Raw genomic sequence first — 19275 nt, 5'->3', positions numbered from 1 at the left:
GCACTGTAACAGCTGGCTGCAAAGTCTGTGGTATAAAAAAACAGAAGGTCAAGTTTCGATAACGGAATGTACCACCTAGGCTTTGCAATGCTTTGCTATTTAGTTATCAGCCACGTTCGTTGCTTACGCTCGTCATTGCAACCCAGCAGTTGATACCTATCATCGCTCTCATTGGCCCGCACACTTACCGGCGTGTGTAAGCGAGGGTGTAAAATGAAGAAGAAAAGTAAAGTCCGTATCCATACATCCAAGTGTGCCGCTCGTGCTCACGACCTATGGGCAGCTCGTGAGCTTTGGATTCGCGGGCGGGATGTGTAGAAAGTTGATATGAGGCTGTACACTCGCGAGTGTGTAGGTAGCAGAATGTATGCACACAGTACCAGCAGTTGTTTGGCGTAGGCTTGCGTCAGTGGAGTAAGCTTTGGATGCTATGCTTTTCACACTCGCTCGCCTAAAATTTTCAATCTTATCGAAAACGGATGTACAAGTGGCTGAAAGACAGAAAAATGGTGGCCCCTGATGAAAGGGGAGGTGCGAATCGCGGAAATCCCCGTCGCGGGTAGAAAACTATTTAAACTTCTCATTCGGTAGTTCCACTCCATGATACTTTGAAACACATATGATTCCATTACTTTGTCTACCATTCCCTCTGTTTATTGGATAGTCTACCGTTTTTAATGTCTAACCTCATTATGAAGTTTAAGTCAACAAACATGAGGTTAAGTTTATACATTCTCTTTTAGATTTGGACCACTCACACAACTTATAACGGGTTAAATGCAAGATGATTACAGCCACTTTTACTTATTTGTACCTCCCCCTCCCCTTTTTAGCGACCACCCCGCTTTTGTCAACCTCCTGTGCTGATTTACTTATGTCAAGAAACATGTACGCTAAGTTTAATCAAGAACAGTCAAGGCCTTCGGGAGTTATGGCGCAACTCGTTTACTTTTATATACTTAAATATGTTAAAACCACACATATTCAAAGTTGATTTATTTGAGATAGACAAAAATCCACTCTCCAATTTTTTGATATTATGCACAAAACATCACGATCTTTCAAACGCAATCAACCGATTTTAATTCTGCTTGCACCTTTCTGAGATACTAACATTTGAAAACGGCCTATTTTTATCATAAATAAAATTTAATATAAGTGTAGAAGTAAAGTAGATAGCCAATTTCTTTTTTCACCAAAAGTTGCGTCTTATTGAGCCTCAAAAGTCATCTGAAGAAGTGTTTTGCGAGAAATGCAAAATAAAAAAGTTATGGAGAAAAATCGCAAAGTAGCAGGGCCACCCTAACTTGACTCAGGAAAATCGCTCTAATATGGAAACGGTTCGAGATAGAAGGATTTCGTCTTCTGCAATATTACTCAAAATACTTCAAGCTATAAAATTGTTGAAGTAAATATCGCTCTATCTTGTTTCGTTTTGAAGATAATTCCTGGATCTTGGTTAATTTAAGGGTCACCCTAAAATAGCTCATGCCAAAAAAGCGGCATCCTAAATCAAGATTTTGTTGCTAAGACGTAAATAGTCTAAAATCAACGACTACTGAGTAAACAATTTTTTCCACCTAATTTGGCTTTCTGAATCATAGTGCACTGAGCGTCCTTCTTGCTTGACAAGCATATTTTCAATGTATTTAGTAAGTACAATGGAATTTCTTTCGGCTGTGCATTATTAAAAAGCAGAAAAAACGGTGTTTTTCTCTTTCACCCACGTTTCGAATAATTTGTATTCTTTATCAAGGCTCGAGAATGGACCATTTCTTTGTCAAGTGGTTCATCATTGCACGGTCACTGTATTATCATATACATACACATATACATATTACCAGAATAATTTTCAAACACACTTCAAACTAAAACTTCGAACTCTTCGAAAAAGTGCCACGATAAGAAATGGTTCATTCTCGAGCCTTGATAAAGAATACAAATTATTCGAAACGTTGGTGAAAGAGAAAAACACCGTTTTTTCTGCTTTTTAATACTGCAAAGCCGAAAGAAATTTCATTGAGTAAATTACCAGTCGATAAAAGATGATAGTTTAGTAAGGACAGGATAATTATTATTAAAAAACGAATTTGCGTAGGACTCGTAAAATTGTTGCAAGGTACAATATGAAGTGAAGCCGTTTTCTGATGTTTTTCAAACTAGAGTCGCGATGATTTTTACCTGATTTACGTATCACTTGTTAGATCCTCACGATAATATATGACATGCAAAGAACAGTGAACTTTGTATCCTTGAAAACGCTAATCAGACCGGTAATCCATTGCGGATTGGAGATTGTGGCGTACGAAAGGTGTACGTGCTTGGCGTATTTGAATGCAACGTATTATTTCTATCGGATTACACACGGAGGGCAGGCTGCAGCACTACTTGAATAGGGATTCAAATTATATACACATGGCGAAAGTCGGGAGAAAACTAGGAATTGAGGGGCTCAACATGCTAAATGGCTGGGTCAGGTTGAAGCTGACTTGTGTATAGCCGGATTTGCTTCAAGTGACCATTTACAATTGCTTCTCCCTCCAAATATATAATGAACACAGATTATTAGATTGCAAAATATATTCTTACTCACCGGGTCATTACTATTTTTTCTGTCGCATATCACATTTACGTATACTGACGAAGGACCTTCCAAGCCCTCCTTATCTAAACGTTGATTTAGTATAAGGTTTTTTGAGTTCGATGATATCATCACCGGCGAGTTTTTTTCACGTAAGGATAGAGTGATGTCAGTTTTCGGGTCACCATTGATGCTTAATGTCCCCAAAAAAGACCCAACTGTAGCATTTTCACTAACTAAAAAGTTCTCCGCTGATCCCCCTTCTGCTAGATAGCACCTAGAATCTATAAGAAGCATTTGAACTGAAAAAAGTAAAAAGACTATACTAAATCATATTATTAGGAATCTGCAAAATAAGCTCAAGTAAAGTACGATTAGGAACAATATATAATAATAAACCCGAATTATTCCACCTAACGGCGTGACCTAGCCTTTCTACTGCCACAATAATCATTATTTAATTTCTCAGGAACATCTATAATTAACTTGACTATATTTTTAAATATCCGTTCCATATTCCTCAAAATCCTTATTTACCAGTAAAATTCACAACGTATTGCGTAGAATAATTATATTTTCTTTCCTTGGGTGCGTACATACTTGTATGCGTCATTTATGTTACTTGATTATTTAGTTTTATAATCGGTCGGCCTTAACTTTCGGGTTTCAGAGCCACATGCGAAATTTGTTTTGAATTGACAATATGAAATATGTGTTCATAGCAGATTTTTTATATTTTGATGTTAATACCAAAATTAGCATCTTTGAAAAACAAGAGTTCAGAAAAAGTATTATATACTTCACTTTTGAAGAAAAAGGATATCGACAACAAAATTATTAATCTCAAAATTTTACTATTAGTTTGCTTGGCTTCAATTGTGCAATATATCTGAATCAAAAAAACTGAATAGAGCATTAGATATGAAAAAGAGAAATTGAACTTTTTCTTAGCTGGCGCTTCTTCAGATAATTATTTTTGCATTGAAATCAAAACTTAAGCTTCTTTTGAATGTACTTTCATGTAAAGATAGTCATTAGCTTGATCGCATCGTTTTTACAATGTTAGAGGGTTAGGAAAACAAGACGAGGTCGAAAAATAGTGCAAAAGCTGCGCCACAAACATGCTTGAGAATGGGAAATATGATCGATATGATTTCGAGTGCTTGTCATTTTTGATTTATTTATTAAAACATGATACATGACATAAGACATCTGTCATTTAAAATGTCACTAACGAAAAGAAATCTTACAAAATTACTACCGTGCAACGTGTACTTCCAATTTTTCATATAACATTTCTAAGCTCTAGTATTTATTGACTGAAAAGAGCATCTATTGATGCGCAAAGTTTGTTTGAAATTTGTATAAATTTATTTGGAAAAATCAACTCACTAGTATTTTTAATCCTGTACACCACTATACCTACATGCTTAAATTAACTGCTTTTCTTCGCTTTTTGCTTTTCTTGTACAATTGTGAGTAACAACAAGTGAAGAAAATGACAATTGAAATCTGAAATCAAAGAAATGAAAAACTTTTCGATTGAATCCCACTATTTAATATTTATTTGCAACAGATACGTAGTTCGCCTACGACGTGCAGGCTTCATCAGTGTCTTATTTCAAAGCGCATATGTACGTATCTGTCGCGAATAAATAGTCGGTAAGAGTTTTATCTTTTCCTTAAATTCAGAGTTCGTATTCCACTAAGAGGCTTGAAAAACTTCAGATAATTGGCATATTTCTCACTTCTCTTGAATTTCAATGCAAATTTAAAAACTGCAAATTGTCATCACATACACACATACATACATACATACATACATATATACACACATACATCACACACATTGAATACAATCAACATTTGATTGATATTTTGATTTCACACGTTTTAACGGTTTAATATACGGTGCTTAAGTGTTAAAGTTTGAATAACTTTTGAATGAATCGTCCGATTTTAAATAACTCGGTTTCGTTTAATAGATCTCAGCAGTAATTTTCAAATAATAATAAAATACGTGATGTTTTACATTGAATTAATGTTTATATGTTACAAAAATATGTTTTAAATTCTATTTTTTCACATTTCTTTATATAACTTTCAAACTACAAATCCAATCGTTATGAAATTTGAAAGTTAAGGGTTTGCAAGGCTCCTCTTTCATATGCAACCAATTTTGTTCAAATCGGTTAAGGGACCTATGAGATAATCAAGTTCCATATTTTTCGTATTTTTATACATAACTTTTGCACTAAAAGTCCGATCAAAATGAAATTCAATAGCGACCTATGGGACACCTAGACCTTTCATTTGACACTAAGAACATTAAAATCGGTCCAGCCATCTCCGAGAAAAGTGAGTGAGATTGAAAGCGTTACATACACACACACACATACATACATACACACACAGAAAATGCTCAGTTTTCAAAACTGAGTCGAATAGTATATGACATTCGGCCCGCAGGACCTTCTTTCCATTTCCGGTTTTCCAAGTGATTTCTATACCTTTATACTATATATTTATATAGTAGAAAGGCAAAAACAATTTATTATTTCAGTAGATTCAGAATGTCTGGCTTTTACAATAAATATCACACTTTTAAAAGTATAACGATTATATCCATAAGCAGTCAGTTATCCCTTCAAGGAATAGCCCACACAACTGTGTAGGGGAAATATTTTCACTAAAATACTAACAAAAATCATTCACTAGATCTACAAAGTGCAGAAGATGAGGAATGTAAGCATAATAGTTGCACTTCATATTCCATAATTGAATACATTCTAGGAACAGTAGTTGCTTCATAATAACGAATTTCTCAAAAATTATTTAAAACCAGCCGTCCTTAAAGATTTACAGATAAATAGTAAGTAGTATAAGAACACCACCAAAGCAACAATTTGAGTTTTATTTATCAGTGTATCGATTCTCCAGCGAAAATAAAATTTCCTGACTTTTCCAGGTTTTTCCAGGCGTATTTCGAAAAAATCCCGATGCAAAATATCTCGTTATTTCTTTTTTTCAAATCCATTTTTCTTTTTAATTCAATCAACGCACATCGAAATTAAAGAATTGAACTAAATAAAAATTGCGAGATATCTCTTTGAAAAAAAAGTTAAAGGAGTTTGCCGTCAAAATTGTATATTCAATTGCCAAAGGGTGGTGATATGAGCCATTTTGTTTTTGAAATCACAAGACAATGAAATCCGCTTCAAACATTTAACTATGCAAAGCAGTGAGCATAAAAGTTATCTTTATTTTAGAACCCAATTTGAAGAAATTAACTGATACCAAGCCCGATTTGTTTGATTAATAATTTCGATTTGTTATCAAATTTAGGTTAATAATTATGCCTTACTCACTTACTTACTTTAGCAGCGGAGAGCCGAGGTGGCTCTTGCCATATCAAGAATTACTCTCCATTGTACTCGGTCCTGGGCTACTCGTCGCCAAGTCGTTGGGCCCCTCTATTCCTGGTGCCGGTGGGTTTCTTGAAGAGATCGGATTTCACTGCACAGTCGTAATCTCCCAACTTTCGCCAGGTGTACGATGGGAATCTCTCCATGCAATGCCTGTAGCTCGTGATTCATACGTCTCCGCCACTGCCCGCTTTCCGTTTGTACTCCGCCAAAAATAGTCCAAAATAGTTCGATGCCCGCTCGCCGGATCACATTTTCAATAACGATATTGAATAACATACAGGACAGTCCATCCCCTTGCCGTAACCCTCTGCGCGATTCGAAAGGACTCGAGAGTGTTCCCGAAACGCGTACGTAGCACATCGCTCGCTCTAGAGTAGCTTTGATCAGCCGCGTCAGTTTGTCCGGAAAACCGTACTCGTGCATTATCTGCTATTGCTGTTCTCGTTCAATAGAGGTTTTCCGTCAGATCATACCCCTCCTTTTCTTATTTTTTCCCGAAAGTACTCCCAATACGAGTGACAATGGTGCAAAAATATAGTTTCTTCGGTGACTCTAGAATTTACTACGATTTTTTAAACAATGCAAATTGCAAGAATGTTGAATTTCTTTTCACCAAATCACGAATGTTGAGTTTTAAAAAATTGGTTTCGGCAGCACTGTTTATCAAAATTTTTAGTTTTTCTGGCAGCATTGCACAACAGATTTTGACACATGTGTATCAGCGGTTGAGTGAAAAGAACAAAACGAATGAAAAGCTAATGATTACCTTCTTTTTCGTTTCGTGTGTTGCTTGCCACAAGAGTAAAGAGTGGCACAAATGGTTTCGAAGTGGTGAAAATAAAGGACACTGGTATAAAAAGGCATGTAATACATCCGAGAAGTGACGGGTTGAAATATACGTATTTTATTTTTTCATTTTCACAGTAGTTAGAGGCTTTATCAAAGAAAGTTTTATATGGGTATCATTTCTAAGAGTCAAAACCGAACATTTAATGAAAAAAAAATTTTTGACGGAAAACCTCTATTGTATCGTATGCTGCTCTGAAATGCACGAAAATATGATGCGTGGGCGCTCTCGACATTTCTGCAGAATTCTCCTCCGGTAGCTTCTCCTCCTTCCAAATCCTAGAAATTATCCAATGAAGTGCCGTTGCTTGCGGTTCTAGGCCCTTTTTGTAGAGCTATTCCGGGAGTCAGTCCTTTCCGGCGGCTCTATTATTCTTCAGCTGACGAATTTCTCTCCGAATATTTTCGAGATCGGGAGCCGGTACGCTGTTGTCGTTTGTAGGCATTCCGAGGTTAACTTGCATTGCGTCTCCTGCTGCTATATCATCGTTGAGCTGCCTATCGAAATACTGCTTCCACCTGTCGACCACCTCGCGCTCGTTTGTGATTAGATACTCTCCCTCGTCCCTACACATGTCAGATTTAGATGTGTAGCCCTCACGATTTTCTCGTAAAACTTGTGCCTGTTATTAACCCGGAATAGTTGTTCCAGCTCCTCACGATCTCTGTACTCCTTCTGGCGCTTCTTCCTCCTCAGGATCGTGGGCAACTCATTCCGCGCTCATCGATACTTGACCAAATTCTCTCTCGTGGATATGCTTAGAAAGTTTTTCCAAGCTCTTTTTTCCTCTCTAGATACATTCCAGTGTTGCAAAACGGATGACAAAGGGGACTTTGTTTTGCAGTTGAATATCAGGCATTTGGTGAAGTAGGAGCTGATATACGAAGAAGGGATAGTGTCCCGTAACGCTGAAATGTGTCTCTATCGCTTATTTTCATTCCCCGTCAAACCAATCATCTCGTGCACTCCAGGGTTCCACTCCTAGCACCGTGGTTTCTTTGTTTATTTAATACACGACGTAAGACAAGTCTTTTTTGGTCATTAGCAGATAAAACTATTTTCTAATATTATGCATTTTAATAGTTCTAGCAACTAGTCACTTCTCATATATCTACAAACTTTCAAAATAATTTAATACAGCTGATTGCTCCTTCCAAAATACCACACCTCTCACGAAGAAAGTGTTGCCATACAATGTAGTCCGGTATGTAGGAACCATAAAACTCCGCGCTCGATGTCCTTTTAAGGCTGTCAGTTTGTCGTAGAGGTATGATGGAGCCTGTCGTTGGACTATCCTATGTAGATAGAGGCACGCCCTCAGCTCATAAAATCTGCGAAAAGTGCACCCGAGCAGGTGCTTCTGAAGATGATGAACTGACGTGTAACGTTTTAGGTTATATATAGTGGGCGTAATCATTAAGAGCTACCTCCAGTTTCGACATCATAGCCGAACGCTAAAATGTATGCATGCTAAAATGTATGACATCCCCAGAAATAAATTGGGGTAGTATCAACGTTTTGAATAATCTGAGTTTGATATACTGTGGAAGATCAGACGTGGTAGCTCTCAGAGTACGAAGTACAGCATAAATTTTTCAACACTGATACGATACTGCTTTGTCCCAACGCAGGTTGCTTTGGAAGATGATACCCAAATTTTTCGCATGATCGGTGAATTCGATTTGTTCTGCTTCGAACGAGAATGACATTTACGTTGAGTCTATCTGCTGACGTGTTCCAAACAGCATGGCTTTTGTCTTCATACGGTTGATACTCAACGAGTTTCTAGATGCCCGAGAGACGCGTTGTAGATCACCATTTAGTTCAGTAACAGCTGTGGAGGACTCGGGATGGATGCAGTACAGTTGGACATCATCAGCAAATATCTGTATACGACAATATCTAAGCACTCCCGGAAGATCGTCGATATACAGGGAAAAAAGCGAAGGACCAAGAACGGATCCTTGAGGAATGCCAGGAGTAACCACTACAGATCCAGACATAGCTCCATCGATTGAACTAGGCAAACAGCTGACGGTTCAAAGAAAAAACGAGTTCGAAATTTATCGCATAGACGATGATGAGAGATTGTGTCAAAGGCCTTGCTAAAATCTATCAGCAGAAGAACAGCCTTGTCTTTCTTGTCCACCGCAACAGCAATAGCGTCATATACCCTTAGCAATGCGGTTTTAACTCCTTGCTCTTGTCGGAATCCAGCTTGATACTCGGAAATAAGTTGCGCAGAAAAAAGAAAGGAGTTAATTTGCATTTTTAACAGCTTTTCAAAGCTTTCGACAATACACATAGTAGACTAATTGAACGAAAATTGTCGATTAAATTAAGGTGTTTCTTCTTACGTAGCGGGATGATCTTTGCGCATTTCCAAGCGTCACTAAAAGCAGATATTTCGATTATTATAAATGGTCCGTACCAGCAGCATTCGACTTTACGTCGTAAAAAGTATTTACTACTTCATATGTACTTATAGCATGGAATCCGGAATCCTTCTTCAAACGAAACATGCGAATGTACATGACTATTATCTCAGTCACTAGTAAAATGGCTTGCGAAATCGGCATTTACCAAATCTGGATCAAATGGGTACTCTTCACCATGTACCGACTTCCCAACAGCAAGCTGCTTCAGTTTCCTCCAAAACTGAGCTGGTGACTCGATGGAAGCAAGATTCGCACTAATACGCTCAATTTTTGCTCTACAAATAAGCGCGTTTGCTCTATTCCTGAACTGCTTATGAACATCCTTTTTCCGATTCTTCCATTCCACGGGTGCTACTTTCCAGTTTTTATAAGCCATATCCCTCCCCACTGTATCTTTCTGAATTCCATCATTAAACCAAGAATTGTAAACCTTGCAATCACGAACGGTTCGTAACGGAATGCAGGAATCATGAACAGATAATAAATTTTCGTTAAAGAAATCCAGAAGTTGATTGGTGCCAATCAAAGAGTAGTAGGTAGACCATGGAATACTAGGTTGCGGCCTCGTTGACGGCCGAGCGTATCATACTCCATCCGTTTTCGAGGGTCGAAGCATCTAGCTCCACAGAGGAAGGCAGAGCTTCATCCAGTACGCGCGCGTAGTTGTCGGCCACTAGTGGGTTGTTTAGCTGCCGACTGTTTAACCGTGGAGGGCGTCTTTGTCGCGAGGTATAAACCGTCGAAAATTATATATAATATAATAGATAATTATATATTATATAATAATTATGCCTCAGGAACATTGAATTTCCTGATGCCCAATGACCCAACGATGAATTGAGCAACGCTCTATTATTCTATTATTTGGAACAAAACCGCTTTTATTCGACCTACTTGCCTACCTTTAATATTCAAAACAACTCCGGGTTTGCAATTCTATGGATTCTGTGCTTCCAGTCGAATTTCAACGTTTTGACTAGTCCGAGTTCCCGCCCGTTCAGATTAAATGTCGTATAGCGAATTTTCAAAGGCTGATCTTGGTTTAGTTTGATTTGTCCTCGTTCCGGTTATAGTCCGATTTCGGGCCAGAAGTCTGGAATCATCTAGATGCAAAATTTGCTTGTTTTAAAGGTTGGGCTTTTTCTAAATGTCAACTCCCATACTTATAGTTATTCTTGAAGCATAGAAGTGTTTAGAAAAGCATCCTGCTAAATTAGCCGCAAATAAAGTAGAAAAAATGTTGCAACAATAGTCCTGTAAAGACTGAAAATATACGCTTTGCTCGTCAACATTCATCAGTCTAGCACGGACATTTTATGTTTCTATTACAAAATAAACAAATTTTTGTACACAACTTTTGAACTAAATATTGGATCAATATAGAAGAATCCAAAAAATATAGAACCCTTCCTATTAAAACCTAAATCGATCAAATTGGTCCAACCGCATTTTTTTAACGTGGTTTTAACCCAGAGGGTCATTCACCACGGCTCAAATTTATGGAATTTTAAATTTCGCAACTGTCCACAGCAAATATGTCCACAGCAAACGTTACATCTCATGTTATAAAATAAAATAACAAGGTGCCAGATACTTGAAACATACCTATGTTATCCTTGCGAAGCCATAACTTTTCCAGTACATTTTCTTCTCATGTCAAAAATCCCTGACTTCAAATGAAATTTCCTGACATTTCCAGGTTTTCCCTGATTTTCCAGGTAATCGACACCCTGATTATTTCTACCATACTCAGTCAAGGAAATATACTTACCTTTAATAAAACAGGCAGCAAGCACGATAGCAAAACTAAATGTTGACATTATCGGTCCTAACTGGTATCTGAAAAAGATTATGTGGTATGAGAGTACAAGAATTAGATAGTGAATTTTTCTTAGCATAATTGATCTATTCTGACGATACATCCCATATTAGGTATTGCACGCAAGACAGAAAAGAAGTGTGCTGTTAGTTATTGCGGTTGTTGTTGTTGAGTTTATTATAGAGTGGTTTAACCGACGGGTTATTCACCAATGCTGTTGCGGTTGAAAACCGTGATAATCGACGTGCGACATTCGGTTTTATTCTTGTTCTGAGTGTGGCAACTGGCAAGTACGTCGTAAGCAGAGGGGTGGCGTGGCTGATAAACTACATACATTGTCCATGTCCCACTCATTGGTTTTGGTACCTTTGGTACTGGAACCTACTTAAAGGTTGGTTCGTTTTAAAACAACTGAAACTAATTAGAAAGCAGTTAAACACAGCCTTTTAGTTATAATTTAACGAGTATTAGCTGTTATTTTCGATATGCTGGCTGGTTTCAAATTGTCGCCATCCATGGATGTTTAGTCCGCAAAATTTTGATAATTTTCACACCCCTGGTCGTAAGTGGTGCGCTGTATAGCGCATCAATGTGCGGTCACTGTGCACCACGTGCGACGTAGTTACGATATACAGAACAAGAATAAAACCGAACGTCGCACGTCGAGTCTCAGTTTAACCTTGCTAGTAATGGGGGTCATTATTGATCCATCGGCATTCTAATAAAAGCTATTAATCGATAACATAACGAACTAGAGACCTGAAATTTTGCAACATGTTCATGTAACATGTTTAGCGGACGATTATCACCAGCTCAGCTGTTGGATTGACACAATTAAACGCGTTAGCGAAAAGACTGGCCGTTTATACTGAGTACAGCAGATTCTACAGCAAGGTGTAACTGACGAAGGATTAGAAGTTCAAAAAAGCAAATAATCGGCTTTTGAGAATCTTTACCTCGACGTATCCAACGCAGTTCCGTGAACGTACTATATTCTGTGCAGTTAAGACATTTTTATGATTCTTTCGCTATTCTAAGTATTCCCGATTTAAATTAACAACGTGGATAGCAGCAACGTGTAGTGATACGGTCGATAATATCTGGTAAAAAATATGGGAATGATAAGTCGACCAACAATTGAGTATATTTTTTGTTTTGTAAACTTATCCACGGTGCCTAATTCTGCGCACTCTCTTGTCCATGTTCCTAATTCTGCGCATGTTTGCTCCTAATTCTGCGCACCCAAAAAGTGAAAATAAATACTCCTGCCATGCTGTTTATGTCTTTATACGCTGAAAGCAAACCAAAAAATCCAGCATTAGCCATTACCATAATTAAATCCATGATCCGGCCTTCTTGTGCTGTTCGGGTGGCAAAGGAATATTGTTATCATTTAGATTGCCTCATTTTAAATATTTCATTCTCGATAACGTGAAGGGCGAATTGATTTGGGTTTTCTGCATACTAAACATTACCCTTTAGACTAATACTAAAATTGTGTTTTCATATAGAAACCACTTCCCCACTCTCTGACAGCGCCATGAGGTTGGACATTTAAAAAAATAGAAGACTTTTAGGTTTCATGAATTATCGCTCGTAGGTTCGGACCCCGAGACACAGCACAGGATTCCAATCAATGCAAGTTAAAGATTCTACTTGAATTTCCATGCCTATACCTCAGCCATTTGGGTGAGGTTGCGTATTCTTTCGTAATTTCTTTGTAGGATACATTACTGCGCAGAATTTGGAACATGAATAAAAAAATCTGTGCCTAAATCTGCGCATTATTGCATCGCATTTTTCTAAGGAAAGCAATGCATGCAATAACTCTTTTTGTCTAAAACATGACTAAAATTAATTATTCTTTCTAATTATGCTGGATAATTTGATGATTGCAAAGAATTTTCTGTTCTATTTGCTGTTTCTGTTTGCAGCACGAGATGGGGCAGTTAGAGCCAAGTCTGTCCAGGGCTGGCTGAGATAAGGTGGTTGTGATAATGCTAAAAGAATCCTTGCGGATAACACTAGCGCCATAATGCGTTGGTGATTATGGATTAATGAGGAAGAAGAGTGACAGAACTCTGCTCGTTATAATTGTGTACTTGGTGAATATAGAATAAGATGGCTTGTATTTATCTTGTTTTCTCCTTCCTTTGTTTGTTTCCTCGTCTTGTTCGTCTTCGATCTTACTTAAGCCCAAAGTCGGCTCCATCCCGTCCTCTCCATCGTTGTCACCAGTGCAGTCATCTGTGGCTGATCTCTTGCCTCCGCTCACAACATTGTTGCCGTGAGAAGAAGCGATAGAGATCAGGCAGAGAAAGAAAAGAAAAGAAAAGAAGAACTTTTTAATCAACATGTTGATTGCAATTTTCGAGTTAGTAATATCACGAGAATTCTATGTCTGTCCATCACCTATGCTACTACCGACTAACTACTCGCTAGGATGGACGCTACTCATCTCCCAACTACCCATGTCATCACGATTGACCCAGCGCTGTTCAACAACCTATGCTCATTAAAAGCCACAGCCGCTTCTTTATCTACCATCTTTGCAGTATTGTAGCTGTTGGCGTAAATTTTCGAATATTTTGTGCGGAATATTATTCAAGAGCAATATTATCGCTCAGAACTATCGAAAAACTACTTGAACTTCCGAAAAATAGAGCAGATGCGATATAATGGGGACTGGTACTCGCTCGTATTATTCCCGGTGGCATTAATTGCCTATTTGTAGCGGTAGTCAACCGATTTGTCGGTATGCTCCTCAGACCGTGGTCAATTGAAATGATTCTGTAACTAAGAAAGGATGAGGTGGATCAAGTAGAACTTCACTTGGAGATATGTATATATGCCGTGTTAAGTCTTAAGTGCAAGCTGTCACTGAAGCAAGACTTAATAAGATGTTAACGACGTTGATAATTCTGTGAGGATGGTATTGAATCGAAAAAAATCCTCATACCATGGCCATATATTATGTACTATGACCATATTTTAGGAAGTGGGAATGATATTATATTGAGGACAGCCCTTCGCTATCGCTTGAATCAACCAGAGAATCGAATAACTGTTTTTACTTGAAGAGCTATGCTCTGAAAGATTTAGTTAGAAGTGGAATTCCAGTTGAAGTCTGCCAGGATTGTGCAATGGACAGAACAAATGCATATCGAGGCTATATAGCTTTTCGAGAGATCCACTGTACTGAGTCCGACCTCAACGACATCAGCAAGAATGGAGAGGAGCAGGTCGTCGGTGAGTTGCCACCGTCCGACTTGATGGACTCTCCGACAGTAGCTCATCAGCATTAGGAGGGTCTTTGGGAGACAAACAGCGTCATTCGTGATAATTTTATATTGTTAGTTGAATACCGTTAACGCGGTTAGTCACAAGACACGCAAATCACTCTAATAAGGAGGGAAATGAGAAAATAACAAGAATAATTATAATTAATTACATCCAAAACAAAAATAATACAATAGAGGTGACAGTAACAGCAACGATAGCAATATTAGTAATAATAGTAATAACATAGGAAACTGACACAGGAAACACAGCTACTGACTGCCCATAAATAATTGTAGTTTGGCAGCATAAGTATAAGAAAAAATTCCGACTCATCATAGAACACTCAAACATATATTCATTCGTACCTATACACCCATGCACACTCATACATGCATACACATGTATACATGTACGTGTGTGTATATTTTTCAGTGCTGTGCTGTCCATAATCGCATAACAGCCACAAATTCTATGGCAATCTCATAGAAAATGTCTCGATTACGCAAATAAAGACATCACATCATTTTTGAACACTCGTTCGTTCTAACTAGCGATAAATTTTAATTTTCATGAGTAAGTCAAAAGTCATGAGTGGTCTCATGAATGGTGGGTAGGATTTGGTTTCAGTTTTCTAGAGAAATTTCTGTGCATACCAGCATTTCATCTAGGGAACTGAGTAAGCCCTCCCGGTGCTTAGGCCTGAACGGACTTGATTTAAAATCAGATCCGTTCAATTTCGCTCCATTCCGCAGTACGAGACATAAGCTACAGGTAAAGGTAAATTATGCAATACTACATACTACACATATATCCAACTTAAACTATATTACATTCTACATGCGGAACTAAGATTTTTAGGTCGGTTAGCCGAAGTATGCGTCAAACCACCTACCCATGGGAGGGAATTTGATGATTGCAAAGAATTTTGATCATAAATTGTTAATTTTCTAGAAGGACAATCTTAGCGTTGGTGCTAACGACGATGTTTTCTGCCATATAAAATACTATCAGTTTCACGTTAAATTATTTCGCTCTCAAATATTATGGCCCGTTTGTGAATAATGACGTAATATTCAACAGACATTTATAAAAAAAATAACGCAATGATCATAGTTATGCACAATGTTAAAAAATACTTATATAAAGAAAAATGCGCAGAATTAGGAGCTGCGCAGAATTAGGAGTGGTCACGGTAGTTGATGTTGAAAGTAAAGAATCGGGCAGCGTCGACCCCAAACCCGTCCTAACCACGAGTGGCCTTCTAGTAGCAACCTGAGAGAAATAAGCCAGCTCACAAGGAAACATCATTATAGGTCACAGATTTAGAACTTAACCATATACACCATAGTGTAGTCCTGTCGATACAGAACTTCACTGCATTGCTCGTGTAGGTGTAGCCTATGGAACTTTTTCGAGAAAACTTAACTTGAAATTTGTATGGGAATGTGTCAATGTGGGTCAAAGAAGGCACATGGTACATTGTGGTACTACACTATGGTGTATATGGTTAAGTTCTAAGCCTGTGACCGATAGTGATGTTTTCTTGTTAGCTGAGGTGTTACAGTTAACCGTTATGTGTGCGACAAAAAAAACACCTTTAGCAGGGCGACAAGGGTACCCGGGTACCCAAAATTGATATTGTTATAACATCAACAATTTTAAACCGATTTCGACGAAATAGGTGTCATTTGATTCGTTTATTTATCTAGTTTTGAATCATTTGGCCACTAAAAGACATACGGGGCCCGAAAATCCGGAATTCCGACAGAGTGTCCGCTGTGAGGAAGAGAAATGATTGTATTGCAGGAAAATCAGTCATGCGGATATAAAAACTCTAAAAATTCATACAATGTACTATTTCATATAATGAGATGAATCAGGTTGGCCATTCCGGAGTAGGTTCCTGTGGGGTCATGGGTGGCCAGTCCAGGATTGGAGGTAAAACCTAGCAATATGGGTATCAAAGTTCTTGGAATTAGTTCGGTAGGTGATATTTTTTACATTTCGATGTATTTTGATTGGTTATTTCGAAAATGGTTTCTACGGGGTCACAGATGATACCGCAGGATTCAAGATAATGCTTAGCATTATCAGAACCGTTCAAAACGTAGAACCATCCGTTATACATTTGGAACCAGTTCCGAAATTATCAATCAGTACTAAACTGATCATTTCAGTTCAAAACATCTAAAAGATCCGCTAAACCAATTCTAATATTGGATTAGGCACCCGACTCGCCATCTGTATCCCTACAGGAACCAAATTCTGGAGTGGCCAATGCGATCTAAAGTCACCAATTTATATAATTAGATGAAAAATGGGTCCACAGTGTCAAGTTCAAAGCTAATAGGTTTACTGAAAGCTGATATTCTTTCAAAACATGCGGCTTCCCACATTTTACCGGATGTTGCTCCGGAATTACCGATTTCCGGGAACTACTTGTCATTTGATGGCCAAACGTTTTATCTAATCAAAACTAGATAAATGTACGAATCAAATGCCACCGGTTTCATCCAAATCGGTTCAACATAACTAAAGTTATGAAGATAGCAAATCATGGGTACCCGGGTACCCTTGTCGCCCTCCTACGTAATAAAAAAATTCAAGTGACTCTCATTGCTAAACCCCTTTATGGATATGCACCAAAAAAACCTCAATTACTTAAGATCAACGAGTTTTACGATGTCGCAAAATTTCAATGACGTATGTTTTAAATTGAATGAGTTATAACTATTTTAAAACTGAAAAGGTACCCGGGTACCCTGTCGCACACATAACGGTTAAATAAGCAAAATCAGCGCACTGAGTGCAGGACAGCCCTGTTCACATCGAAAGTCTACGCTACCTCCAGTAAGAGATCAATGGAACACCAGAACATCTGTTCGCTTTGTTGATCGTGTCAGCGACAACAGCACGCGACAGGCTTGGGAAGCAACGCAGAAGAAAGGTAAACTGCCGAAATACCAGCAGACTGTCGATTTCGTGAAATCCATATGCCAAGTTTTGGAGAATTGTGAAAAGGTCTATCCAGTCTAACTCCAGGTCGGAAAAACGTTCCGAGCAGCTGGAGGCAGTTTTAACTGCATTCGCAAAGACCATCGCTCCAAAGATTGCCCTTTAGACAAGACATGCCACCAGTTTCAACGCCGACATCACATGTTCCTCCACGAGACTGGAAACCCCAGCCGAGGTACAAAGTCACACGAATCACTTCCCACCGAGACGGTGCACAGTGGGACCATTCTGGAAAAAGGCGGTCAAAAGTCTTTTCTCGCTTTTCCTGACGTTTTCGAGCTTAGGTGTCTTAGGAGAAGTTTCATAAAAAAGTATTCTGCATCTAATGACATTTTCACATAATTATATATTAAGGGGATAACAAATTTGAAAAAATTAATTTTTTATAGAAACTAGATAGCATGGTCATGTGTTCAGCAAAGTTGTAGAACTTTGAATTTCATTAAACTTTGCCGAAGATACTATGTATCTGCATCATATGGTTTGCGAGATATAGTTGACTTTCTGTCGTGACCCCCTTAAAATCAGTTTTTTAAACTTCTTGTACACAAAACCTCATCTAACAGGTTCGACATGTTCTACAAACTTTTGGATACTATCAAAATACGTAACTTTCTAGAAGGTATATATATCATATATTGCTTTATTTGCTTTAAAAATGGATTTGAAGCATAAATTTTACCGTTTTTACAACTAATTTTTTCCGTAAATAAGCAGCTACTGGCAGCTAAAGTTAGCATCGCTTGAACCGCCATAGAATGTAGTAAGTGCATAAGTGTGCCAACAAATTTTGGCCGGGTCTGGCCGGGCATTTTGGTTATTTCAATGATGAATTACATACATATATGCTGGTTTTAGTAAGTTATCAGGGTTTTTTTATTCGTACATGTTCATAATAATTTCACAGGACCTCGTCCACGTCTGTTTCGTTATCTGTTGCAGAATTATTTTCGTTCTGGGATTTTTGTAAAAGTTTGTATGCTGCTGGTAACAACCGCCATGATTTTTTTTTCTGTTGGTCGTCTTAAAGTTGAAATCAATGGATCCGACATCATTAAAAATTTTTTGAAAACATTTTCGTTTGACAATATTCTGTTCAGAAATCAGATTATTTCAATAATTACATAAAATCATGATTCATTACTGTTAACATACCTTGAACATTTACGTGCACGCTTTATGTCTTTGATACGGTACTCTTGCGGTTCTTCCGAAAGACGACCGACTGACTGGTAGAACAGCTGCATCTATTATTTTTTCTATTACCGTGAATTAACGACAATATCGACAAACCAAGATGTTTTCAGAAGATTGTTAATGACGTCGGATCCATTGATTTCAACTTTAAGAAGACCAACAGTAAAAAAATCAATGCGGTTGTTACCAGCAGCATACAAACTTTTACAAAAATCCCAGAACGAAAATAATTCTGCAACAGATAACGAAACAGACGTGGACGAGGTCCTGTGAAATTATTATGAACATGTACGAATAAAAAAAACCCTGATAACTTACTAAAACCAGCATATATGTATGTAATTCATCATTGAAATAACCAAAATGCCCGGCCAGACCCGGCCAAAATTTTTTGGCACACTTATACTACATTCTATGGCGGTTCAAGCGATGCTAACTTTAGCTGCCAGTAGCTGCTTATTTACGGAAAAAATTAGTTGTAAAAACGGTAAAATTTATGCTTCAAATCCATTTTTAAAGCAAATAAAGCAATATATGATATATATACCTTCTAGAAAGTTACGTATTTTGATAGTATCCAAAAGTTTGTAGAACATGTCGAACCTGTTAGATGAGGTTTTGTGTACAAGAAGTTTAAAAAACTGATTTTAAGGGGGTCACGACAGAAA

The 19275-nt window shown here is 37.9% G+C and overlaps 1 protein-coding gene across 2 annotated transcripts in view; it reads right to left on the bottom strand.

Annotated features, from left to right (window-relative positions):
* LOC128743218 (cadherin-99C-like) overlaps nt 1-19275 on the bottom strand; it is a 65759-nt gene that overhangs the window by 24260 nt on the left and 22224 nt on the right. For both annotated transcript variants that reach the window (XM_053839751.1, XM_053839752.1), the window contains exons 2-3: nt 11066-11126; nt 2594-2883 (exon numbers count right to left, since the gene is read on the bottom strand). In XM_053839751.1, the coding sequence (XP_053695726.1) occupies nt 2594-2883; nt 11066-11126 (351 nt within the window). The remainder of the gene's footprint in view (nt 1-2593; nt 2884-11065; nt 11127-19275) is intronic.

This window comes from Sabethes cyaneus, chromosome 3 (assembly GCF_943734655.1).
Source record: "Sabethes cyaneus chromosome 3, idSabCyanKW18_F2, whole genome shotgun sequence".
Classification (NCBI taxonomy): Eukaryota; Metazoa; Arthropoda; class Insecta; order Diptera; family Culicidae; genus Sabethes; species Sabethes cyaneus.
The sequence above is the reverse complement of the archived record's forward strand: the minus strand, read 5'-3'. Positions and strand labels throughout refer to the sequence as shown.